General features: G+C 48.6%; 1 protein-coding gene across 5 annotated transcripts in view; it reads right to left on the bottom strand.

The window, feature by feature from the left end:
• Slc39a11 (solute carrier family 39 member 11) overlaps positions 1 to 26,182 on the bottom strand; it is a 443,246-nt gene that overhangs the window by 331,487 nt on the left and 85,577 nt on the right. For 2 of the 5 annotated variants that reach the window (XM_052758530.1, XM_052758531.1), the window contains exons 2-3: positions 16,343 to 16,461; positions 14,101 to 14,139 (exon numbers count right to left, since the gene is read on the bottom strand). The exons of 1 other annotated variant lie outside the window; for it this stretch is intronic. In XM_052758530.1, coding sequence (XP_052614490.1) covers positions 14,101 to 14,139; positions 16,343 to 16,461 — 158 coding nt within the window. Of the gene's footprint in view, positions 1 to 14,100; positions 14,140 to 16,342; positions 16,462 to 20,044; positions 20,159 to 26,182 lie in introns of those variants that run through there. 2 more of the 5 variants (XM_052758533.1, XM_052758532.1) reach the window with 2 other exon arrangements.

Here is a 26,182-nt window from a genome sequence, read left to right as displayed (position 1 = left end):
CAGGAGAGTCTACCCAAGCCAGGTGACTGGAGTCCTTTCCGATACCAGAGCATCTGTCTGGCTGAAAGAAGGCTCCACCCTAGGCCCACTGCACCTGTCCTGAGCTCACCCGGCCCCAGCCAACCATTTGAGACATTTCCTGGCCTGGCTACATCCTGAGAAGTTCATCAAAATTAAATCACGGGAAGATGTTCAAGGAGCTTCAGAGATGTAATGAGTTTGCATTCAATTACTTTCTTCCTTCATTGGGAGAATCACTGCGATGATTCCCTTAAAGTCTTGTTGGGGATGGTTTCTCGGGGGGCCTGCTCTAAGATCGTAGATTGATGCTCTGGCATGCATCTGGTGAAACAGGGCTGAGCACAAAAGAAACTTCCAGCTCCTATGACACCTGAGCCCAACACATGCTTCCAAAATATTTCTTGATCCAGGCATGTTGCCTCACACCTGCAATCCCAGCACCCAGGGGGCAGAGGCAGGAGAGTTGGGAGTTTGACACCAGCCCAAGAACAGACAGTGAGTTAGAAGCCAACCTGAATCACACTAGACTCTGTCTCAAAAAAATAAAAATAAAAAATGAGAGCTGGAGATATCAGTTGGCAGAGTGCTTGGCTAGCATGCAAGAAGCCCTGAGTTCGAGCCCCAGAACTCCATAAACCAGGTATGGTGGTGCACGCCTGTAATCCCAATACTCAGAGTTTGAGCTGTGAGTATCTAGTTCAGAGCCAGCCTGGACTAAGAATTGAGTTCAATACCAACCTAAGTTGTCTCATAGTAAAAAATAAATGGAATAAGGGATGAGGACACAGATCAGTGGTAAAAATTGACCTGGGGCGGCATGTACAGGCCCTAGGTTCAATCCCTAGAGTTGCCAATGATGAGCTGCCCAATAAATGGATGACTGACAAGTTCACAGGAAGAGGGCTATGCAGTACTGTCATTTAAGGCATATACTTCAGGGACCAGGAAGGTCAGAGGCGGCTCCTTCTTCCCATACTGCTCTGAGCATCCATCCCATGAGCAGAGCAGATGAAAGAACCCAGCATGGGGTCCAGTCCAGTCTTCATCCACCAGATACAAATAACAAATAAAACTACAGCTGTGTGATCACTGCAAGGACTGGAAGCCACGGACGAGAACGTGCTTTGAAAAGTAAAAAGCAATAAAATAATGACGCCTGATAACGCAGGGATTCAGGAGCCCCAGAGGTACCATTGTTCCTTGTGGGGACAATTGCACCCACAGAAACCTTCATGCATGATTACAAAGTGCTGGGCAAACGCAAGCTCAGAATCTGTGTAAAGGTCTGCCTGGATAATGACCACGTCCCTTCTGAGTCTTAAATGCACCACTAATCTGTTTTTCCCTTATTTATGCAACTTAACAGCTATCTGGTTTTGTCCACCCTCCCAGAGAGCTAACTCACTTAGCTCCGGGGCTGTCACAGGTGATTTCTTCACAGGAGGGAGAGAGCTTCAGACATAGAGAGAGGTTTCCAAAGAAACGCCAGAGCAGAAGAGAAAATCAAGAAGAAAGGGCATGGGTGTGCAGGTGATGCACGATTCTCCCACGGGCAGGAGGGGTCTGGCCTGCTGCTGCTGAAGAGACTAAGACCCTGGGCCAATGTCAGATTTGAGATTAAAAAGCCAGGGAGCTCAATAGCAAAGAGCAGCTTGCAGTGGCCAGCCATTAACACGCTCACCTCCCTGCTATTTGTACTTTCTTTTCTCTGCAGGGCATGAGACCGTTAAACAGTCCAGGCTGGATCTAACCTCACCAGGGGCAGAGGCCAGGAGGGGAAGGGTTCTGTCTCCTGGAACCTCAAGGTGTCACTTAAAGGCAGGGATCATAAACAGCTTAGCTACAAACTAGAGGCTTGATCCTTTTTACCAACTTCTAGGGGGTAACCAGAGCAATCAGGGCTTGTCACTAGCTACTGCCACCACACCCACTACAACAGCCACACCGTCTACAAGGGACATGGAAAATGAGATAGACCCTCCCTGACAAAGGCAGATGAAGGTTGAGTCCTGATTCAGAAAGAAAACTTCTTGATTAAGGGGAAAAGTTAATAAAAGTTGAGCATGGCGGTGCATGCCCATAAGACTAGCAGCTGGGAAGCCATGGTAGGAAGACTGCTTTGGGTTCAAAGCTAGCCTGGACTACATATTGAGCCCTTGCTCCCTTCCCTCAAAAATAAAAACATCTCAAGCCAGACACAGTGGTACACACCTGTAATCCCAGCACTGAAGAGGCTGAGGCAGGAGAATCACCAGATCAAGGCCAGCACACACCATCAAAAACCTTTATAACACCTCCCACAGCTAAGGCTCAGGGAACATTGTGGAAGAGGAGACTGAAAGACTGCAGGAGCCAGAGGACCAGGGAGTATGCTGTGAGGTTTTATCTCCTACTAAAAATGCCAAAGCAGCATTCAAAGTCTCACCAACATGACGGCCCGAACAGGAGCAGAACAACACCAACAACAGACATGCTGATGTGGACGGGGAAAGGCCCACAAGGCCAGAACCTTACACAAAACTGCAAGCAACCAGAGAATGATGAGAGCTTGAGAAATAGTCTTCCCCAGGAAAGAGCACACCAACTGGTTACCCAATACCAAATGGTCAACCCTGAAAACATTATGCAGTCTAAACAGGTTATATTTATAATATATGTGGTGTATACATACACAGACACATACATACATATACACATGTAACAACAGTTAGTGAGAAAAGAGACCATGAATTTGAAAGAGAGCAAGAAGAGGTATATGGGAAGGTTTGGAGGGAGGAAAGGGAAGGAGGAAATGATGTAACTATATTATAATCTCAATATATAAAAGAAATAACTTTGAAAAGAATCTGATAGACAAATTGGTGAACTGATAGACTGACAGATAGATTAAAAAATAATGTAGGTTCAGGTTAACAAGATTAATGTTAATATGTAGAATTTTTGCAAAAATAGTATCTCTCCCCTGCTTCTTCCAATTCCACAGACAAGATGGCCCTGTTTTCTGGGGACTGTGCACCCTGCTTACCTACAGATTCTGGGGAGACAACATTTCTGCTGGCCAGAGGATTCTGCCTTATCCAGAATTCTTTGCTTCTGAGACAACACAGCCCCAGGACCAAGAACACGACCCAAGCACTTGCCCTTAATAGGTATGAACACCCACAACTGACCTTGGTCCTTGAGGCTTAGTTCCTCTGCCACCTACAGACAGAGGTGGCTGTGGCCTGGGGTTCAAGATCCCTTCCTCCCTAGATGTTCATAGAAGACCCAAGAGAAGCTGAGAAAGCAGCCCTTGTTCTCACTGGTTGAGAGCCAGCTGGAGAGAAGGAGGCGGGGGGGGGGGGGGGCAGGCAGGGAGGCAAGTGTGGGGTCCTGCAAAGGGAGGAAGAGACTGCAGGGCTTTGCCTAGCTCCATTCTGCTGATATGGGAAGACCAAAAGCAACTTGGGGAGGATGGGGTTAATTTCACCTCAGAATTCTAAGTCACAGTCCATCATTTGGGGGAAGTCAAGGCACTAACTTCAAAAACCTAGTCCACAGGCTAGAAAGATGCCTCGGAAGTTGAGAGTACTTGTTGCTCTTGCAGAGAAGCCCAACACCCACATTCTGGCTCACAACCATCCGTAACTCCAACTTCCGGGGATCCAATGCCCTCTTCTGACTTCCATGGGCACCTGAACCCATAGGATGCACATACTCACATGTAGGTAAAACACTCATACACTTAACGTAAGTAAATCTATTTTTTTAAACTAGTCTCGGCACGTCCACAGTCAAAAGCACCAAGAAATGAAAGAGTACATGCATTCTCACTTGACTGCTGCTCACTTCCTCGCTTGCTTGTGCTCAGCTTGGTTTATCCACTCCTGCACAGCTCGGGACCCCCTGCCTAGGGAATGGTACCACCTACCGTGGGCTAGGTCTTCCTACATCAGTTAACTTAATTAAGACACTCAAAAAACAGACATACCCAGCCGGGCGGTGGTAGCGCACGCCTTTAATCCCAGCACTCGGGAGGCAGAGCCAGGCGGATCTCTGTGAGTTCGAGGCCGGCCTGGGCTACCAAGTGAGTTCCAGGAAAGGCGCAAAGCTACACAGAGAAACCCTGTCTCGAAAAACCAAAAAAAAAAAAAAAAACAGACAAACCCACAGGCCAACCCAATACAGACAATCCTTCATTGACACTCCCTTCCCGTCTCAAATTAATTAAAGGTAGCCATCAAACCCCTGTGTTTTACAGGCTGCCTCTAAGAACCTGAGTCAATTCTCTGAACCCCTTGGGTGTAAGTGGGCCTTATGACTTGCTTTGGCCAAGAAAAGGAGAATTACGAGGCTCTGGGTTCTGTAGTCTGGGTCTCCAAAGACTGTGCAGCTTCACGCCCAGCCTCTTCGTACTTTCCCACAACTTGGTAAGAATCCGTGGGCTGTACTCCTGAGCCACAATTGGACACACAGAGAGGAGAGTAAGCAACAGTACCAGAACCACAGACCTGCAAGTGACACCCTTGTCCACTCATGGTCTACAGGAGCTACTAACAGACAAAACCTCAGAGAGGCGAGGCCAGAAGAAGAGCCACCTACCTGAGCCCCGCCACCCTAACCGTCTCAACAAATAGTAAGTTGCCCCTGATTTAAACCACAGTACGTTAAGGTGGTTTGAACTGTGTGTTGAAGCATGTGAGGCATGTCTGCAGAACGTCACAGGTACATTCTCTGTGAGCTGCAGTGTACGGGTCACAGTGTGTGTCTGCCGTCACATCACACCTACTTCAGGCACCGACATTCATCTCTCTTTGCTGGGCCCACTCGTCCTCTCATTCCGTCAGGATTGGTCTTTATATTTTATTCTGGTCAGGGCATGAGGGAAGCCAGGAGAAAGCAACCCAGGTCAGGCCAGGTCTACCATACCATGATCCCCTAGCCACGGGGATCAGTACTCAGGGATGAGTACATCCAAAGCCACGCCAATTACACCCAAACATGAAAGTCAATGAAAAGGTCACAGAAGGCACCTCTCTGGACTACTCGACAATGGAACCTCCCAGGAAAAAGCCAACCTGGGATCAGAATGCCCCCTCTGGCCCACAGACTTCAGTGTCTGAGGCCGGATCAATTCCTGGAGAGTTGTAATGCATGAAGGGCTTGGGCTCAGTTAATTTACTTTGCAAACAAGAGCAATAAAAAAGCTGGGCATGATAGTGTGCATTCATTCATCTTAGCACCTAGGAAGCAGAAACAGGCAGACCCATAGGGTTTACTGGCCAGCCTAGTCTACTACTGGGTGAGTCCAACAAGGATGCCCCTTAAGGAATGACAGCTAACACTGCCCTCTGCCTCGCCCCCCGCCCCCCACTCATGTACAGCTACACATATGCATAAATACGCAAAAAAGAAAGTTGTAATGCATGAACCAAACCCTTATACCAGCCTGAATTAGGTTTTCTATCATTTTATCTCTGCATCTGGATGATGCAGAGACCAAAGGATTTGTTTTATTATGCACCCTGGGTAGCACTTGACTTTCTTATCAAATTCCTACATTATAATCAATCATTAGAAAGAAACTCACTAATGAAAGAATAGCACTTGTAAAGAAATCAACATATAAAATATGCTGGGTAGCTTTATGTCAATTTGACACAAGCTAGAGTTACTTGAGGAAAAGGAACCTCAGTTGAAAAAAAAAAATGCCCCTCCCAGATTGGCCTGGGGGCAAACCTGTTGGGCATTGATGGATGATTGATGTGGAAGGCCTCAGCTCACTATGGGTGGTGCCACCCCCGTGCAGGTGGTCCTGGATGGTAAAAGAAAGCAGGCTGAGCAAGTCATGAGGAGTAAACCAGTAAGCAGCACCCCTCCATGGCCTCTGCATCAGCTCCTGCCTCCAGGTTCCTGCTCTGCTTGAGTTCCTGTCCTGACTTCACTCAGTGATGGATGTTACCTAGAAGGAGAAGACAAAAGAAACCCTTTCCTCCCCAAGTTGCTTGGAGTCATACATAGCATTTCATCACAGCGATAGGAACCTAACGAGGGCATAAACTACACACAGAGAAGGTTAAACCAGCAAGAGCACTGGGGCTGAAGGCTCACTCCACACTAGGCCCTGTGACTGAGCATGCTCATGGCCCACCCCACTTTTTGTTCTTTGCCAACTCACAGTAACAGAATCCCAATGTTTAGCTAGACATGTGGCTGCTTTGCTAAAGGGCCATGTCTCCTGACTGTCTTTGCAGTTAGATTTGATCACATGAGCAAATCCTGGCCAATGAAATACAGAGAGCTGCTATTCGGGCTTGCAGGGAGTGACCCCTTCCCCACGCCACTGCTGCTTCACTGCCTGGAAAACAAATGTGATGACCAGAGCTCTGGCAGCTTCTTTGGAGCAGGAAGGAAACTGGAACCTTGTAGAGGGAAAGCAGTGAAGACTGGGACCCTGACTACTGATCCCACAGACCTACTTTCAAAGTCACGGTCTCCACAACGCTGCAGAAGAGGGGGCTTTCTTGTTCAGGCCACTGTTTTTCAAGCCTCAGTCCTGGGGCAAATCTAATCTTAACAGACAGGGATCACCAACCGCAGAGCAGCGGGGGAAACATCACCATCAGCACGGCAAGCTGTAGGTGTCTGGTTGCCATGGAGACCACCCCAACACATACAGATTCCAAAGTACAAACTCACTCAAATGAGAAAGGCCGGAAAAGAGCCCCCTCCCCATTCTGGTAGGTTCCCCCTCCACCCATGAGCCAGATGGTGATGCCAGCCCCAGGAAAGGTGACACCACAATCTCTTTGGCCCCCTCACCTTCAGACACCTGTCAGTCAACCCTCTGAGCCCAACAGCAGGGCTACCCTTAGATCTCACTCCTGTCTCCTCTGCCTCTGGGCTTTCAAGCTCTAGTTTTATCTTTCTGTAACCGCCCCTCTGCACTTCCCCTGCATGCTCCCCAAAGCACAGCTCTGCTCCTCTCCTCATCCCCAAGCCCTCAGCGATTCCCCCAGCTATCTAAAGAAAAAAAAAACAGAGCTTTTCCACAGCACCTCAAGTTTTCTGTATCTGGGCCTCAGCCAGCTAATGCAGAGCCATGTCCCAGCCAAACCCACCACTACCCCTGTATATTCTTTATTCTCCTCCTCGTGTGTGTGTGTGTATACATGGCACGATCTTATGTTTATAGGTGTGGGTATATGTGCACATGCACGTCGAGACCAGATGTCAATCTTGATTGTTTTCCTCAGGAGCCATCTAATTTGTGTTTTGTTTTTTTTAAATAAGGTTTATTATGTTATGTATGTGTATGTTTGTGACTGTGTATGTGCATGTGAGTGCAGTGCCAATGAAGGACAGAAGAGGGCACCAGATCCTCTGGAGCTGGAGTTACAGGTGGTTGTGAGTCACCACGTGGGTACTGGCAACTGAACTCCTGTTCTCCGAAAGAGCAGCAGGTGCTCTTGACCGCTGAACCATCTCTTCAGACCCCTCCAATCTGTCTGTCTCTCACTGGGATCCGAAGCTCAACTCCCCAGCACTGAGAATACAGGTATGCACCACCATACCCAGCTTTTCACATGAGGTCTGGGGATCCAACTTCCTGCATAACAAGCTTCTTTCCAACTGAGCCATCTCCCCAGTCCTTCCACCCCTGTGTGAGCCATCTCCCCAGTCCCTCCCCCGTGTGTGAGCCATCTTCTCAGTCCCTCCCCCGTGTGTGAGAGCCATCTTCTCAGTCCCTCCCCCCTGTGTGAGCCATCTCCCCATCCCTCCCCGCCCCCGCCCCCGCCCCCGCCCCCATGAGCCATCTCCCCAGTCCCTCATCCCTGTGTGAGCCATCTCCCCAGTTCCTCATCCCTGTGTGAGCCATCTCCCCAGTCCCTCATCCCTGTGTGAGCCATCTCCCCAGTCCCTCATCCCTGTATTTTCCACACACAGCGCTTCTGTGCTGCCCATGCTGCCTTGTCTGCCCCCTGCATCACCCCACCTGTCAAAACCTAACCTATCTTCCCATCTGATCTTTACCCATGAAGTTGTCTCTAGGTCTGCAACTAGAAGGAACCTCTTGTCCCTGGGTCCCCAGCACCTTTTACTCATCATCTCATTAACTACCTCACACTAATTGGCCTCATGTTTCTCTATGGGTGAAAGTGATTTCTGTACCAAGGACCCGAAACCCCTTGCAGGACTAGCTAGCATATCACTTCTTTGCTTACTCTCCCATAATACCATGCACACAGCAGATACTCACTAAAGGAGGGGCAGACGGGTATGAAGACAACTTTGCCTCAGCTTGCTTCCACACTCCAAAGGACAAAACCAATGGCTATTTTGCAAACTGAACACATATTTGACAGCCTGGTAAATGACACTGGCCCCCCTACAAGGCATAGATTACTGGCTGGTCTCCCTCTTGTGTGCTAGTCGGCGCTGAAAAGTGATCGCGTATGGTTCAGCAGCAGCCTTTCCACAAAGCGCTTGTCTTAAGAACGTCTGGAGATTTGCCCCTGCTCTGCAGATTCTAAAGGACAGAAGCGAGCCAGTCCTGACTCTGATCCTGGGTAGTCAGTTAACATCTTTCAAGAGAACTGACTTGAACATAATGATTTTGGACAGGATTGGTACCAAAATGCCTAAGAAAATGATGCCAGCAACACTTGATTATGCAAGTGCAGCAGAAGACACTGGGATCAGATAAGTTTATAACAAGCCAGCTCAACATTCAATTAGGTTTTTAAAACATGAAATCTTGGTGCACAAAAGTCTTGGGGAACAATCTATGCTCCCACCATCTGTGTGGATTCGGCGAAGCATTGCCCTGTCTGATGCCAGGGATGACTCCCACGAGTCCCTGACAGTCCTGTGATGTTTCACACGGTACGTAATCCAACAAGCACTCAGGCATCAAGTGGGGATTTCAACCCAAGTTCCAGTTTCCCAAGCTCCTGCCTCCTGTCTTTCTTTTGCAAGAGCCAAATCACAAAGAGGAGCCTCTGTGCCCAACTGGTGGCTGTCCAACATCGCCTGGATCTATGGAAATGAACCAGGAGTATGACAACGGCCTGCTTTGCCAGGCTAGATTGACCAGTGTTGAGAGCCAATCCTCTAGCAGGTCCAGGACGGATGCCACAGGCCTTCAGCAGACAGGGCTGCTTCTCCCACACAGTTCAGGCCCCTGATAAAAGCTCTCCAGGAGAGGGCAAGCAAGATGGCTCAGCAGGTAAAGGTGCTTGCCACCAACCCTGAGGACTTCAGCTTGACCCTTGGGACCCACAGAGTCGACGGAGAGACTTGACTATTACAAGTTGCCCTCTGACCTCTGACCTCCGCTCATGCCCCCTCCCATCGTGCACAGACCTAATAAACAAATGTGGTTTTAAAATGTAATGCAAGCTTTCCAGGTGATTGCAACATGCAGCCAGGGTGGGGATCCCTGCATCATAGTGAAAGTGACATTCCCAAAGCCAGAGGGATGCTTAACTCAATTGCCAGAGATGCCAGGGCAAGCAGCCGCACTCTGCTAGGCCAGGGCGACTGAAGACAGCTGTACAACTAAGCTGGGTTTGTGCTGAGACAGGCGGCTTGCTTTCAAAATCTCCCCTGTACTAGTTACTCTTCTCATGGCTGTGACAAAATACCTAACGAAAACAATTTAAGGAAGGTTTGGTCTAGCTTATGGTCTGAGGGGATACCGTCCATCATGGCAGGGGACTTCTTGACAACCAGAACAAGAGGCAGCCAGTCACACTGCTTCCACAGCCAGAAACAGAGAAATGAATGCTGGTGCTCGGCTCACTTTATCCTTTATTCAGTCCCAGGACCCCAGTCTATGGAATGGTGCTACCAACATTTAGGGTACCTCTTCCCAGTTCAGTTAACCTACTACGGAAACTCCCTCACAGACACATCCAGAGGTTTGTTTCCATGAAGTCTAAATCCCATCAAGTTCACAACCAACATCTGCCATCACAACACCTTCACCCTGAGCGTCCCTGGAGACACTGTCCTTTCTTGAAATTTATTACTATATTTTAATTATGTGTATGTCTCCATGTGGGTATGAGCATATGAGTGTGGGTGTGAGCATGTGAGTGTGGATGTGAGCATGTGAGTGTGGGTGTGAGCATGTGAGTGTGGGTGTGAGCATGTGAGTGTGGGTGTGAGCATGTGAGTGTGGGTGCCCATGGAGTTCAGAAGAGTCAGATCCCCTGGAGTTGGAGTTACAGTCAGTTGTGAGCCGCCCAAGGTGGGTATTGGGAACCAAACTTGGATCCTCTGCAAGAGCAGTACACATTTTTAACCACTGGACCAGCTCTCTAGCTGAAACACACCCTTCTTCATGTCACTTAAAACACTGTAAGAGTCCATGTATGTCACCACACTACACTACAAAGCCATCCTCTGAAGGGTCTGCACAGGACCCTCAGCAAAGGAAGATCAAAGCGCCAAGCCTCTTTGCAGGATCCACACAAAGCCAGGCATCTCCCAGGAAAACATCTACTTGGGAACATCAGACACTCCAGGGAGCATTCTGGAACCTGCAGTTGGGCCCAACAGAACAGAGCCGTGGTCCTTTCCTTTCTGGCTATTCACATTGCCATCACACCTCTGAATTCCCAGCCCCCAACGCCACCACAGGAGCCAGCAAACTTTTCTTGAAGTCCAAAGAACAAATAGCTGTGGCTTTGTGAAGCAGTGAGTCACCTATAGCCGGGTGCTGGTGCTGTCGCTATGATGCAAAAGCAGCCACAGGCACTGGGACACGTGGGTGTGGCTTGTTCCAGTGCATTGTCTAGATTCACAAGAACAGGGAGCAGATGGGTTTAGCACACCAGACTGGTTGCCACACCCCTCCAGTAGATTACAGCTGCTTGACAGACAGAAGTGGTTTTTAGACCCTTGGCTGCCCTGCACTCGTCACAGTGAACAGAGTAGAACAGGTTCCCACCAGACGCTGGATGAATGGGCAGACGAGTGAATGGATGGACAGGCAGGTGCAACACGACCCAGTCATGCTAAGAGAGCATCTTGTGAGCACCTGCCTGAGCCAATCACATTAAAGGAGCAGCTATTAGACATCTACCAGTTCCTACAGAGAAACAAGGTGAGGTGACTCAAACACACACAGGCACCTGAATCTCTAGGTGTTTTGTTTCATCTGGGGGAGATGGCAGGGATTGAACCAGGGCCTTGCACATGCCAGGTAAGTGCTCTTCAACTGAGCCACATCCCATCTCTGGGCCTTTTTAGTTTTTTCTCATCTTCTCACCGTCTCCTTGCAAGGACAATGGGAGTCGTCTTCATCAAGGAGGATCACATTCCCAAGAAGAACATTGCAGCTAATTTGCATAGTCACAGGGCCCAGTGTGGAGCGAACCTTCAGCCCCAGTGCTCTTGCTGGTTTAACCTTCTCTGTGTGTAGTTTATGCCCTCATTAGGTTCCTATCGCTGTGATGAAATGCTATGTATGACTCCAAGCAACTTGGGGAGGAAAGGGTTTCTTTTGTCTTCTCCTTCTAGGTAACATCCATCACTGAGTGAAGTCAGGACCGGAACTCAAGCAGAGCAGGAACCTGCTGCAGAGGTCACGGGGAGTGCTGCCCATTCACACTAACTAGGCACCAGTACAAGCAAGACAGGGAGGAACAGGTGAGGGCAGGAGGAGGGTGGTGACTATTCGGGAGACCCCAGAGGAAGGTCTCCCAACCACTCAGTTAGGGAACACTCGACCCTGGGCACTCGGCAGGGGAAGGAAAAGCAAGGAGCTCCTCCCCCAAGACAAACACTGTTGCATCCCAGCACCTTGGAGGAGGGTGACATAAATCATCTCCTCCCCCACACTGTTGATAGTCACAAAGGAAATCTGAGCATGAAGTCATAAAGAAAAATACAAGACAGTAATAATAGCAATAATCTATCTTCTTTCTGAGTGGCTCTCTTCCTTCTGTGCCTCGGCACCCCTCATCTTACCATAGATTGTTCTCCTGGCATCGTGGATCAGGAGTTAGGAAGGGCTGAACAGGCCACCCTCCATCATGCTTGCACATGTAGAGCAGAGCCAGGGGAAGGCAGGGGATAGAAATGCCACTGTGGTACACCTGAGCCTTCAGAAATTATGAGCATTTGGGAGCCCTGAAAGTCAGGCTGAGTCCAAAAACAGAAAAAAGGGAGGTTGGCATTATGCCGACTCTAAGGGCCCCAATCCTTTACTTAACAACAGTGCCATGGACCCTGAGTTGAGTCCGGGAAGAGGCTGGAGAAGGACCCTGCCCCTCAGAATCTTCATACATTACAACACACCAGCTTGTCAAGTGCGATCCTTCAGCAGGAAGATCACAGTCCTACCAAGTTGCTATGGTTTGGGAGTGACCATCAAGGGTCCATAAGTTGAAGCCTGGGTCTCTAGGATGGCGCTATTGGGTGGTAACAGAACCTTTGAGAAATGGGGCTTTATAGAGCAGTCCATAGGTCATTGGAGGCATTCACCTCAAAGGGGATCATCATGTGACCCTAACTCTCAACTTCTGCCAGGAGTTGTTGCTGCTGGGAGACAAGAGAATAAAGCAGAGGACATCTGTCTAGGAAGGCTAGAAAGGAGAGCTGGCTTCCAGAGCATTCCTCGGGCACAGCAGTTTTACAGAGAGGACTATATGCGAGCTGACAGCCTAGAAACGGATTCTGCTACTGCTCGCTGTGCACTTAAGTACAGCATGGGAATCTCCATGTTCTCTAAGAACAGACCCTTGTCTGACAGCCAGTGACTTTGATGGCTTCAGTGAGGTCCCACCCCAAGACAAGTTTTCCCAGATCACAGGACTATAGAGACGCGGATAAGAACCAAGCTCTGATGGGCTACAAGAGAAAGCACACAGTATGTACCTTCTGATACAGCCATGCCGGTGGGGTATACACCACCACCATGAAGTACCCATTCTTGAAAAATGGTCCTCAGACCTCCACATGTGTGCTGTGGCATAGGTATGCTCACACAAACACAACAAATTATTTCGTTCAAATAGTGTTTAAAGAAAAATGTGGGACCTCTCTAGATGAATTAACTCTCAGCTTGAGATCAACAAAAGAACAAGTTATAAACACCACAGGGAAGGAATCTACCAAACCCAGAATGGAGAATGTTCTAGAAACAAAGACCTAGTTTCTCCAACAAATCACCAGTTTAGGAGGAGGTAGGGTAGAGGGAGACTTGAAAGACTTAGAAAATATGGCCAACTGATCTTCTTCGGATCTCAGCTCTTCCAGAATAATCTTACAGAACACCTTGGAAAAGATGGAGGGAATGTGAATATGGATTGAGCATCCGATTACAGTGAGGAATTACTGTTTGCATTTTGGTAGGTGTGAGGGTGGCATACTGATTATGGTTTCACGAGAAGTCACTGAGTTTGAGATACATATTGAATTTCCAGGTGAAATTACATGGATCTGGGATTTGCTTTTATAAAACATTCTGAGTTCCCAAGCAGGCTGAAGGGAGACAGATGGAATAAGATTTGCCAAATGTCAATCACACCTGCAGGTGGGTGATGTGTACCGAGGCTATAGATTATGATTTTTTTTTCTTGAGTGCTTAAAAGTACCTAAAATAAAAAGTCCTGGGGCTGGAAAGACGGTGAAGCAGGCAAGAACACATACTGTTCTCACAAATGACAAGTCTGATTCCCAACACCCACAGGGGGAGTCTCACAACCTCCCGTAACCCCAGCTCCAGTGAGATCTGATGCTGCTGACCTGTGGGGGCACCTGCACATACCACTACCACCACCCCCACACATTACATAATTAAAAATAAACATAAAGCCTTTAAAAAGTCCTTGGAGAGGAGAGAAAAGAGATGTTTAATTCATGCTAGTTATCAGGTTAGGCCCTCCCTGACGTTATTTTCTACGTCTTGAACCACTTCCTTCTCCATCTAAAGAGAGTACCTAATGAGCTGGGAAACAAACACAGTTGGTGAAGGCAGGAGGTGTTAGCTCTTATAGAAAGCACACCTGGACCGTGTGAGGGGCTGGCACCAGCCCCAGGGAGGGAGAGGTTAGGATCAACACACTTCACCCACTAGATGCGACTCACCCCTGCAGCAAAGCCCAGACTTCCGTCTAAGATCCGCCTCTGAAAATGAAAAAGTGAGATGTTTCAGTTTCCGAGGACAAGACGATGTGGCCTCAGCTGGGAGAATGCCATACAGCTCAAAAGGGCCACTGACCTACTCCTAAGCTGGTGGTAACCTCCTGATCTCACAGAATGGACAAGAACCAGGGAGCGGGGGTCGGGAAACAGCCAAACATTCCATCCATTCCAGAGTCAACCAGAAGTACCCTTGGCAGGGGAGGGGGTCTTGGGGTGCACAAGCCTGCACATTCTCTCTTACCCAGCACCCCTATGCGTTTGGTAAGTAGTTGATCTAAAATGTGGGAAAGACCAAGTCTGGTGAGGAACATAAGGAGCAACCAAAATGGTCACACAGGTAGGGGACACAAACTGGCACAACCATGTCACACAGATAGCCATGTGGTGGGACTAATAGCAGTTGACTACAGTGCACATGCTACTACTGAGAAATGACAGCAATGAATGCTGGGAATCACCAAACCCATGGACAAGATGCAATGTTCATAAGACCCCGAAACTAGAAACTGCACCAAGTCCCACCCACAGAAAGACAGATCACCAAGGAAGACAACCAAATAGCACAGGGCTAAGAAAACAGGCACACATGTCACATGCACAAAGAACACACTGTGTGCATGCATGTGTGTAGAGATAGGTATAGACAGATGTACACAACAGGCCGAAGCATTCAGTGAACCGAGAAGTGAACAGGGTGAATTCGGCCAGACACAGAACAGTAAATGCTATGTGAGTATAGCACCTAACAACAGGCCCCAAACAGGAAAGTCTACACTGCGTCCTTGCACACAAGGCTTCTCCATACCCACTCAACATCCTCCCTCTTCCCTCCTCCCACCCCTTCCTCTCGGCTACTGGCAAGTGCCAGTCTACTTGCTAGCTGTGAATTTGACCTACCTCGGTGTCTTACACACTGAGATACTGGGTACCCTATTAATTCCTGGTTGTGTAACTTGAGATCCAAGTCTCCAAATGATAGATTGGGGCCAACCAACCTCCCCAAGTTAGGGTGGAGGCCGCAGTGTGGGAGGCAGTATGTTATTGCTGTTGCCAGTACCTACCAAACTGATCTATAACACCTGAGACACTGGGGGGCCTGAGACACCAACTTTTCTAGAGGAGTTTTCCTTTCTAGATCCAGGGCTCCGTGTATTTAAAGAGATCTACATTGCTTTCTCATGGGCCACTCCCACAGCATCTCCAAGTGCCCCGAGCAAGGCAAGAAAGGCATTCTTCAAGATAGCCATGAGTTGCTCTGAGTGGGGATGGGGGCAGCTCAGGGTTGGAGGAGAGTAGAATTTCAGGCATAGGAGGTGGTATGGGCTACTCCTGTGGTACAGAGTGTAGGAGGGTATATGCAGAGGGTGGAGGAGGGATGTAAGTATGTGGAGTATAGAGGAAGAAAAGATGGGGAGATACAGGAGATCTTGTGAGGATGTGGGGCCAGAATGCAGGGCCTGAGAATGAATGAGTGTACTGGGGTTCTCTGTAGGATGTGTGGAGGATATATGGGGTAAGAGATGGACAGACACAGTATGTATGTGGGCAAGGAGCTTATCTATTCTCATCTAAGGGAGAGGATGCATTTGAGGTAAGGGTGGGCTTATGTGGTATCAAAAGGGAGAATGAGGAGGTGGGTCTATCTATATTCCTTCAGGGGGTGGAGTAGGGATAGAGGTGAGCAGAAGGAGGTGAGCCTGTCAATATCCAGCCAAGGGGGAGGAGTAAAATGCCCTGGACTAGGGTAAAAGAGAAGCAGACTTCTTCCTTCCCCCAAGGTCTCACCAACTGTCTAACTCAAGGCCACAAGGAGGGCAGTTCCATCTGAACCCTAATCATCTTGGATCCTGAACAGCACTCCCTGCTCCAGGCAAGCAGGAAATTAGTTGGAAGTTTGGAATGAGGCAGCAAGTTAATGCAGGCAAAACAGCTAGTCCCTCAGTCCCACGCCCTTTCGGGTCCGGGTGCCAGAGGCAGGTGAGGGGAAGACAATGCATGGCTTGTGTGCCACCAACAGGTGCCTGTCCCCTGGCCTAGTAAGGGGACAGAACGAAAACAAGGAGGTGAGGGAACATTGCCACCTCACCAACTGCCTGTGTGGCTGCTGCCACTTGTCGTGTGGAAGGGGCACAGTGTCAGAGCTCACCAAGGGTCCCTGTGAACCTCCAGAAATGAAGCAACTCACCTGGCCACTGGAGAAGATGAACACAAGAGCTGCTCCAGCAGCTGTCATTGCCCAGGTAAAGAAGGTCCCCAGCAAGGCCTGGAACACGGAGCTGTAGCCTTGGAGCATGCTGGATACAGCTGAGCACAGAAGGACAAGAGAATCAAATGCTGAGGTTAGGGACATACGCATGCCCTAAACCCGTGCCTATGGTACTCCTCATCAGAGTAGGTGGTCTGCACCTTCAAGTCACACCAATGCAATAGCCTTTCATCCAGGCTCCAGAAGTATTAAAAATCAAGTAACTTTAAAAGGCAACATGAGAACACCTGGAGGAAGAGGCCAGGAAGCCCTCCCAAGAGGCTGCAGTACCGGGAAGTCGCTCTAGAGAGAAGCACAAAGATTCTGAGTTGTGTAGCATGGAGGAAGGGGGCCTTTGAGATCCTGCCATAGCCTTCCCACTCATTCCGTGCGCCTGTCCTTGCCCGCCATTTCTTCTCCGTCCCTGCCAAACGTAAGCCACTGGCTCAAACTCCCTTCTAAAGTGCTTCCATGTGATTCCTAGTCACACCTTCTGGCTCCCCAGCCAGCCTCCTGGCTAAATGTAGGGTAAATTCCTCCTCCATGGACTCTCCAAGCCAAAGTCCAACGGCACCCAGTAGAAGCGCCTCACTCCCATTCAACTCAGTTCATTACAAACCCAGGCAGCTGTGCCTCCATGTTCTTGTTCCCATGAGCCCCTTCAGGAAAGCCTTCCCTCCACAGTTCCTTCCCTCTAAGCCCAGGAGCCTCCTCTGAGGCCCATCTGATGCCAACTCTGTGACAAAGCCTTCCATGATCCCCCACCACGTCCAAACACATATCTTTGCTGCCTTCTTCGTCTCTATATCCTTAACTGCTTGAGGATGGAGATGACACTTTCCCACAACCTGGTGAAAAGGGGCATGGGCACCCCCTGGAAACTACTTGCTGAATGAGAAGGAGCCAGCTTACCCGGACAGGAGAACCAGAGAACACAAGGAAATAAAACTGAACGGCGCTTGCCCTGAAGCTCAGCACACTCCTGCTGATGGTAAAGGGGCAACATAGTCCACAAAGAAAAGAAAGAGCCCTCTCTCAGACTTAACCAGGCTCAACACTGAGACCCTAGCCAGCCCATTCCCTCCTAGACCTGAAAGGACAGCGTCAGTCTTCTCCTGTGGAAAGTTACAAAGCAGGGAAGTCCGCTTGTGAAGCAGCCCTGTGCCCTGGCACACGTTAGGTGTGGGGCCTCAACTGAAAGGCTTCATTCAGCTCCCCTTTCACCCGCCAGCACCCACAGGACTGGACCTGACCCCACCTGGCTCAGCTCCCTCAGTGCTGAGCAGCCAGGAATGATGTGCCCCTATATCAAGGGCTGAAGTTCCCACTGCTGGCCTTAGAGGAAACCATGACAGAGTGTGGACAGGGCCCTGTGCCCAATCCACATTCAGAAAAGGCCGTGGGCTCACATGAGCCCAGCGGGGCCCCTGTGCTAGGTAAAGTCACTCATGGATTCAGATTCCGAATATATGTAACTTTTTGACATTTCAACCGGACATGGTTGTTATGTTATAAGAACCGCACAATTAAATAAAAACAACAAAAACTTCAAGCCTAACCACCTCAGTTTAACTCCCAATAACCACACGAGGGCAAGAACCAACATGTCATCCTCTGACCGCTACATCTGCACCATGGAATGCACAAGCCCCACACACAAACACACTAAGTAAACAAACTAAAAGGTAGTTTTAAAATGCACCCTTTCCCAAATCTCACAATGTTTAAGTGAGTTTACTATTTTGTGTACTCATCTCTATAGTGGGGTGCAGATTGGACACCCTGGATATAGGAATTCAAGACAGTGACTTGCACAAATTAATAATAAAAAGAAATAATTGCAAGTAAACAAATAGTCTTTTACAACATCCCCAAGTCAAGCCAACCTCAAGAGAGTGGTGTGCGCTGGGCATGGTGACACACATCTTTAGTCCCAGCACTTAGAGACAAATGCAAGCAGATCCCTGCAAGTTTGAGGCTAGCCTAGTCTACGTAGCGAGTTTCAGGCCAACCAGGGTTACATAATGAGATCCTATGTCAAAAAATAAAATAAGAGGAACTTGTGTGTGTTTTGAAACTGAGACCCTGGACCACTAACACACTGATCATTCCCAGTTGCTGGTGAAGTAAAATGTTAAGTATTTACAAAGACAGACACCAAGCTAAAAGCTTCTCAGCCCTAGCTATCCAAGACGGATCATGGCATAAAACACACCACCCCCTCCAAGTACAAACCAGCAAAATCACACAGAAGGGAGCTGTGGGTGATCGTGGCACCTGATGGCATAGGAAAACACTCTCCTAAACTCAGTGTATAACTGAGCACCTGAGACGAAGAGGGATGTAGAGGAAGACTGAAACCATACCCTGTCCATCCGCCAGCTATAGCGCCTATCACAAGCGAGCCCAGTACCCTCGGGAGAAGTTTCTTCCATTCACTGTTCGAAAACTCCGGCTACTCAAAGGGTGGTGAGGGCCAGTAGTTCTGGCGCCTCCCTTGGGAGCTGCTTCGTTTCTTTGTGTTGTTGTTGCTGTTTTAATGTAGCCTGGCACTTACTGGGATTCAGAGGATAACTTTCAACTCCTGATCCTTCCCACTTCCACCTCCCAAATGCTGGGATTGCAGCTGTGTGCTACCATCCCTGGTTTATGCACTGCTGGGGCTCAAACTCAGAGCTTGGTGCACAATGTGTAGGCAAGCACTCTACCAAATGCATTCCATCTACTTAAAGTGCAGAGTCGCAGGTGGCGCCACACTTGCTGAGTGCTCCATGGGGAATCCCTACACACAGCTAAGTACATGAAGCCAGACCAGTTTCTACACAACACCAATGGTTTAGTGAGTCCTGCCTTATAGGAGACTGGCACCAGCTGTCCCAAGTACCTAACAGACCACTAAGCTCTTAGGAACAGGACATGCCAGCCACAGCACCTCCAAACCATGCCAGGCAGTCTGCTTCAGATTTCCTCAAGGGTCCTCAAGAGGACCATCCTCCACTCACCCTAACTTCAAAAGAGTCATCACCGAGCTGTGTCTATGCATTCACTACACAGAGCAGCCACCTCCTGTAAAGCCAGTACATTTCCTTCAGTCCTGTTTGTTCTGTTTCCCTCCTCTTTTAAATCTGTTGCCTCCCCCACTTCAAGACGCTGGTTTAGTTCAAGTAAGGCACCGCCTGGCTTCAGTGAGCTCGCACAGAACACGCAGGCCAGACTCTACTAAACAGAGACGCCCTGGAGACAGGATCTGGAGCTGCCAGTATGAATGCGAAAAAGTTCTCTAAGCAGGCGCCCTGCCGACTCTCAGGCCTCCCCCGGATCAGCTGCAGGGGGAGTGGGAGGGACCTCTGAACTGCTGCCATTGGCTCCCAGCGATCCCTCGTCCCCTACACACCACCATGAAACAATGAATGAAGAGGCCCTTGGCTGTACACTGAGGGGCCGCAGAACACTGTCTCCAGCTCATCCGAGGGTGGAGCAGAGGGGGCCTGAGCACCCACCCTCCTCTGCCACCTGCCACAGCCCCCTGCGGCTCCTCCAAGACCTGCCCTCCCTAGGGCAACCCTTTGCAATCTCAAGACAGCTGCACGCTCTTGTGACTGCGCTGCACCCCAGGCCTGAAGGAGAGAAAAGGCGACTCACTAGGGTGCCCTCTCCAGCCCCCTCTCCACTTCCATCAGCCCCGAATGCCACAGACTCGCCGGGCTCCACTCCTGCAGTCACTTCCTGCTTAGCTCCAGCACACGTGGCCCTCCACCACCAGGCCCCGCCCCTCCGTAACTGGCGAATCCTGCTTGGAGAATAAAGTCTCTGGTTCACAGACTGCAATGAGTTCAGAAACAGGTGCGGGCGGGCAAGTGTAGCGCCCCAAGGGCCACAAACGCAGAGCCCAGGGCCAAGGGCACTGCAGAACGCATGCACACCGCCCTGGAAGCCTAGGGTGAGCAACAGACACCCTAAGAAGGGACACTATGTACCAGTTCTGAAGTAGTACTTAATGTAGTCTACATCTTTTGTCACAGGTCCTAAACTCTAACTGACCAACAGAACCGGTGAGCTGGAGTGTCAGATGATGTCATTAAGGGCAACATTCCAAAGGCCACTGGCTTTATCCTCAAGCTCAATAGCTTCCATTAGAAGGATGCCCGACATGGGCTCTGCATTCTAAATGCCTACAATCTTTCACTTTGAACCCGGGGATGCCAATGTTGAGGACCCACTATGGACTGTACTCTAAGAAACATTATCTCAGGTCAAGGACTTTGCACTCCATGGTGGTGGTGTTTGCTTCTGATCTTTGGTGGTGGCCTGACACTCAGCTCCCAAATAAATTACACACAGAGAGACTTATTACTTATAAATGCACAGCCTTAGCTTGGCTTGTTTCTTGCCAGCTTTTCTTAAATTATCCCATCTACCTTTTGTCTCTGGGCTTTTCCCATTCTCTTACTTCTGTAAATCTTACTCTTACTCCGTGGCTGGCTGTGTAGCTGGGTGGCTGGTCCCTGGAGTCCTCCTCCTTCTCTGGCTACTTCTCCCAGATTTCTCCTTCTGTTTATACTCTCTACCTGCCAGCCCCGCCTATTCTTTCTCCTGCCTTGCTATTGGCCATTCAGCTCTTTATTAGACCATCAGGTGTTTTAGACAGGCACAGTAACACAGATTCACAGAGTTAAACAAATGCAGCATAAACAAAAGTAGCACACCTTAAAATAATATTCTACAACACCAGGGCTTCTGGTAAACATCATAACTAGATTTAGCTACAACAAAATGAAGGCCAGATTCCTGATTCAATTTGGATGTCAGGGAAATATACTAAGAAAACGATCTCTTAGTGTAAGTATGTCCCGTGCAATATATGGGACATACTTACGCTAATGTCATGGTTGCTATTTTCTGAAATGTAAAGTTAAGTGAGTGGTCTGTACTGTGTTTGGCAACCTAGCAGAGAGTACTCAGGGCAGAAAAACAGTCTGCCGTTGGAGTTGCCATAGACCAAAGAAGACACAGGGGTAGGCTTACTTTTCCTGTTATAGAAATAATATACCTTCCTACTGAAAATCACTCCACACACTTACAGATGAAGGACGAACTCTTGAATAATGCTCGTCCAGCTCTCAGCTAATGCCCAATCGGCCCCCAGCAGATTCTGCTAGTTTATATACACCTTGGGCTTATGCATTTTACACAAACTGTCATCCTTAAATCTCCTTCGGGTCCTGGATCCAGGTAACCTTTAGAACAATTAAAACAGAGACAGTGGACTGCAAGTCTGGCCACTTGGGCAGCTAGGAGATTTACACAGCAAAGGTATTACATATTGCCAGAATTATAATTTAAATACATCAGTGTTGTTCTCTTTTGATCAGTTGTTATCTGGGGTCATCTTGTCCACCTAGCAGAATTATGGTTTTCCTGATAGGAGCACAAAGGATTTAATGACAGACCTGGATTTAACAGTGGTTGTAACCCTACTCTGTACCCGCCCCTACCCCTAGCTGCCCCTTAGAGATATGTCTTTGGTTTGGGAAAAACCTAATGGCTGGTTGTGAGCCAAAGCTGTCTCCTTCATCATGGGAATCAGTCTAAGTATATCAGTCAGTCACTCCTGGTGAGTACACATTCACACCCTAGCATCCTAAATTTCACTCATCTCTAACAGGCCTGTTAACCCACTATTTATCTTTGGGGTATTTTAGAGGTCATGCTCCTTATTTAAATTCCACTTGTGTAACTCAATGTCTCCTAAGCAAATCTATTAGTAAGTCCTTTATAATACCAATTCTATCACTTGGAGTTTCATCTACATCAGTCCAGCAAAAGTCAGCTACTCATGCTAATGGTCACCCCATAGGGCGCTGTCAGGAGGAGATGACCTGGAGGGTTGATCTTACGCCCTCGAGAGACTCACCACCCCCCAGGACAAGGACAGTCAGCCAGGCAAGGTGCCACATGCCTGTGATCCCAGTCCTTGGGAAGCTGAAAAGTAAAGATATGGTTAAAAGCCAACCTGTCTCAAAAACAAAACAAAACAAAATAGTAAACAATCATGCCCCGAAACAGCTTGCTAAATGAGCAACACAAAACAAGGCCCAGGGGGCAGGGCCATCAGTTCCACCCCAAAAAAGGTCACAGGACTCCCCCACTGAGCTGGCCATTAAGAAGCACAATGCCTTGGATTCGCCACAGAATTCTATGGAAGGCTGAAGTGAATAGAGGTGGGATTAAATAAAACTGACCACAGCCACAGATTCATCCCTGCTGAAGCTGGAGAACAGCCACACACAGGTTCACTGAATTTTCCTACTTTTCTATGCATTTAAACATTTCAGAAAGGAAAATTAACCACGTTTTTTAATCAATCTACAAAGTGTCTCTCCTGCCAGGTCCCTTCTCCCTTCTTTCTGCTGTTTGAGCAGTCTCCTGTTGTATGATGTTTTGTTTGTGTTCTGACAAATAAAGCTTGCCTGGAGATCAGCGGGTGGAGCTAGTCACTAGTTAACCATAGAGGTCAGGCAGTGGTGGCACACACCTTTAATCTCAGCACTTGGGAGGAGGAAGCAGGAAGATGAGGAGTTCAAGGCCACCCTGGGCTACAGTAGAAACAGAACCAGGTGGTGGTGGCACACACCTTTAAACCCAGCACTGGGGAAATGAAGACAGGAATATAAGGCAGGCGGGGATCTCGCCCCACCCCATTCAGTCTGAAGGTTGGTAAAGACAGGATCTCCCCCACTTAGTCCAAGAATTCGCAGAGACAGGATCTAACAGAATTTTCCCAAGTCCCAGCCCTGAGAAAATTCCTCCCAGAGTCCTGGGGAAGATGCTATGTTAGGCATGGGGTATCTGAGGGAAAGGAATCTTCGTACACCACACTCCTTTGTCCGTTTACTTTATTCCTCTATGACAAAATTCTATCTATACAGCTTCAGTTCCATCCTGACTCTCAGTTCCTCTCTGTACCTACTTTTTCTGTCCCCTCATAGGCTTAGTCACAACTAAGCCCTTATGCTTTCGATCTCATCTTCGTCTCCTGTTCCTTCATCCTCCATCTTCTCTTCCCCTTCTCCTCTCCTGATCTGATTCACCTACAATCTACAAGAAACTTTTCCTTGCTCCTCACTCCTCAGCCTGAGCCATTCTGCCTTTCCATCCGCAGAATCTCTGTCTTCCTCTCTTCTCTCTGGTCATGCGGTTCTGTCTACCATCTACTAAGAAACTGCCTTGTTCTTTCTCTCCCGGCCATACAAAATTCTCTCCCTGGAATCCTGCCTCACCCTTCACTTCACCTCGATATGCAAAAACCTTTGTTCTCAGTCAATAGCTCTGGAATGCCATTAGGCCTGAAGGCAAGGGATGGTCTGAGCTATTCTGCCCCCACTAGTCCTTCCATGCTTTTTGGGGGGCTGGCCCTAACTAAAGGGGAAATTTGCAAAAGGCAGATACCCAATTCAAATGCTAAAAAGAGGGGCTGGGAGCTCAGAGGCAGAAGGCTCTGCCTATGTGACTTTATCCAAGTACTGGCCCGAGCAGGGTGCTCATACATACACGTTCTATGGAAATTATGAGCACAAGAAATTCATAGCAAGGGCAGCTGAATATTAAAGCTGTATAACACCAAATATTCCATGATAAATGGCTTCCCATTTGACAGACCCTTGGTCGGTCAAAGTATAGCTTATTATATACAGCTAGACTCCCCATAGCATATTCTTGTGGCTCACCACAAGGAACAGTCTGAGATTTTGTAGAGGTAAGAAAGTCTCTGTGGGTGGCTGCTCTGTTTCTCTGATCTTTCAGCTTTCACCCCCTAATATCTGACCCCAGGTTTTTATTTGTTGAGACGAATTAGGATCACACTTCAGTCTACTGACTTTCTTTCTTTCTTTCTTTCTTTCTTTCTTTCTTTCTTTCTTTCTTTCTTTATTTATTTATTTATTTATTTATTTATTTTTTATTTTACTTTTCAAGACACGGTTTCTCTGTCTAGTCCTTGCTGTCCTGGAACTCACTCTGTAGACCAGGCTGGCCTTGAACTCAGAGATCCACCTGCATCTGCCTCCTGAGTGCTGGGACTAAAGGTGTGCGCCACCACTGTCTGGCAGCCAATGCTCTTTTTTTGTTTTGTTTTGTTTTGTTTTTCCAAGACAGGGTTTCTCTGTGTAGTTTTTGGTGCCAGTCCTGGATCTCACTCTGTAAACCAGGCTGACCTCAAACTCACAGAGATCTGCCTAGCTCTGCCTCCTGAGTGCTGGGATTAAAGGTGGGCGCCACCACCACCAGGCCCCAGTCTACTGACTTTCTTCAGGGGTCCCAGACATACCTCTCGGGACCCACCCTGCCTCACCTGTTCTAGGTACCTGGTTAAGCTGCATGAAGCATGAAGACTTTGCCCTCCCTGGTCCCGGATTGCCCCTTAACCATTTCTACCCATGGCCAGCCCGTCTCTTCACTCCCCAATTTAAGTCCCTGCATCCCTCAAAGCTGGAGTTAAACACACTCTCCTGTTCTAATCCTGATTAGAAAGGAGGTTTTCATCCTCCCAGGGACCACAGAACATCATGTGGTCTCTACAAAGTGGTCCTGGTTTGCTTTCTCTTATTGACCAGAACAACTTGAGGGAGAAAGGTTACAGGTTACAGTCCATAGTCAAGGGAAGTCAAGGCAGGGACTGAAGTAGAGTCCACAGAGAAATGCTACACATTGGCTTGCTTCCCCTGGCTTGCTCAGCTACCTTTCTTACACAGCCCAGGACCACCTGCCTAGGGACGGTGCTGCCCACAGTGGCTGGGCCACCACACACAATCAGCACTCAAAAATTACACCGTAGACACACCCACAGGCCAGCTGGATGGAGGCAATCCTTCAGCTGAGAGTCCTTCTTCCCAGATATGTCGAGGGTTGTGTCAATTTGACAAACGCAGACTGTGCCAGGACTTGTGTCCCTTCAGCCCCCACTGGAGAAGCTAACGTCACTGAGGATGTCGGTGCCCAGACCCAGGGTTTCAACCTTGTTAGAGCACTTGCTCCCGAGCTGCTCTTGGTCCCCACTGTTAGTGCTGTTGGGGGAGGTTGTGCTGTCTCCTCCACCTTCAGGAGGTGGCAACTTAGAGGAATAAGTCACTGCACATGGGCTTTGAGCTCTAATGGCCCACCTCTACCCACCTTTGTTCACTGTCTGGCCCCTGACTGCAGAATGACCTCTGGCTCCTGCTCCCACTGCCAGGCTTCCTCACAGTGATGGACTCCATCCCCTCAAACTGTGAGCCAAAACAAACGCTTCTGCAGCAATAGCCTTAAGGCCATTATTGAGGTCTTTGGACTCCACCTCCTGTTTCCCAGGGCAAACCAGCTTTGCTACTCTTCAGAATTTAAATTACCACATGAAAGAGTGGAGGCTCCAGGGTTTAGTTGAGGCCCATTAAGGCCAGGCTATTTCCTCCCACCCAAAAGAACAGAATTTAAGTGCTATACTCACATTTGGGTAAGGTCCCAAAACATTATGGATACTGTCTCCTCCTATTAAGAGTTAATCCAACTAGGCCTATTAGTCACCCAGCCAAGAGTCCACACACACACACACACACACACACACACACACACACACACACACACACTTCTGCCCAGTGGTTACTTGCCAACCTCCAACAGAAGAGGCCTGGCTCTCCCTCTCCTTCATCTCCCTAGTCTAAAATTTACAGTTTCTTTGTTCTGCTGTTTCTCTCTTTTTTTTTTAATTTTTTTATTCATTTTACATACCAACCACAGATTCCCCCT

The sequence above is a fragment of the Peromyscus californicus genome, unplaced genomic scaffold, assembly GCF_007827085.1.
Source record: "Peromyscus californicus insignis strain IS unplaced genomic scaffold, ASM782708v3 Scaffold_3__1_contigs__length_106647218, whole genome shotgun sequence".
Classification (NCBI taxonomy): domain Eukaryota; kingdom Metazoa; phylum Chordata; class Mammalia; order Rodentia; family Cricetidae; genus Peromyscus; species Peromyscus californicus.
Note: the sequence above shows the minus strand (reverse complement) of the source record. Positions and strands in the feature narration are given on the sequence as shown.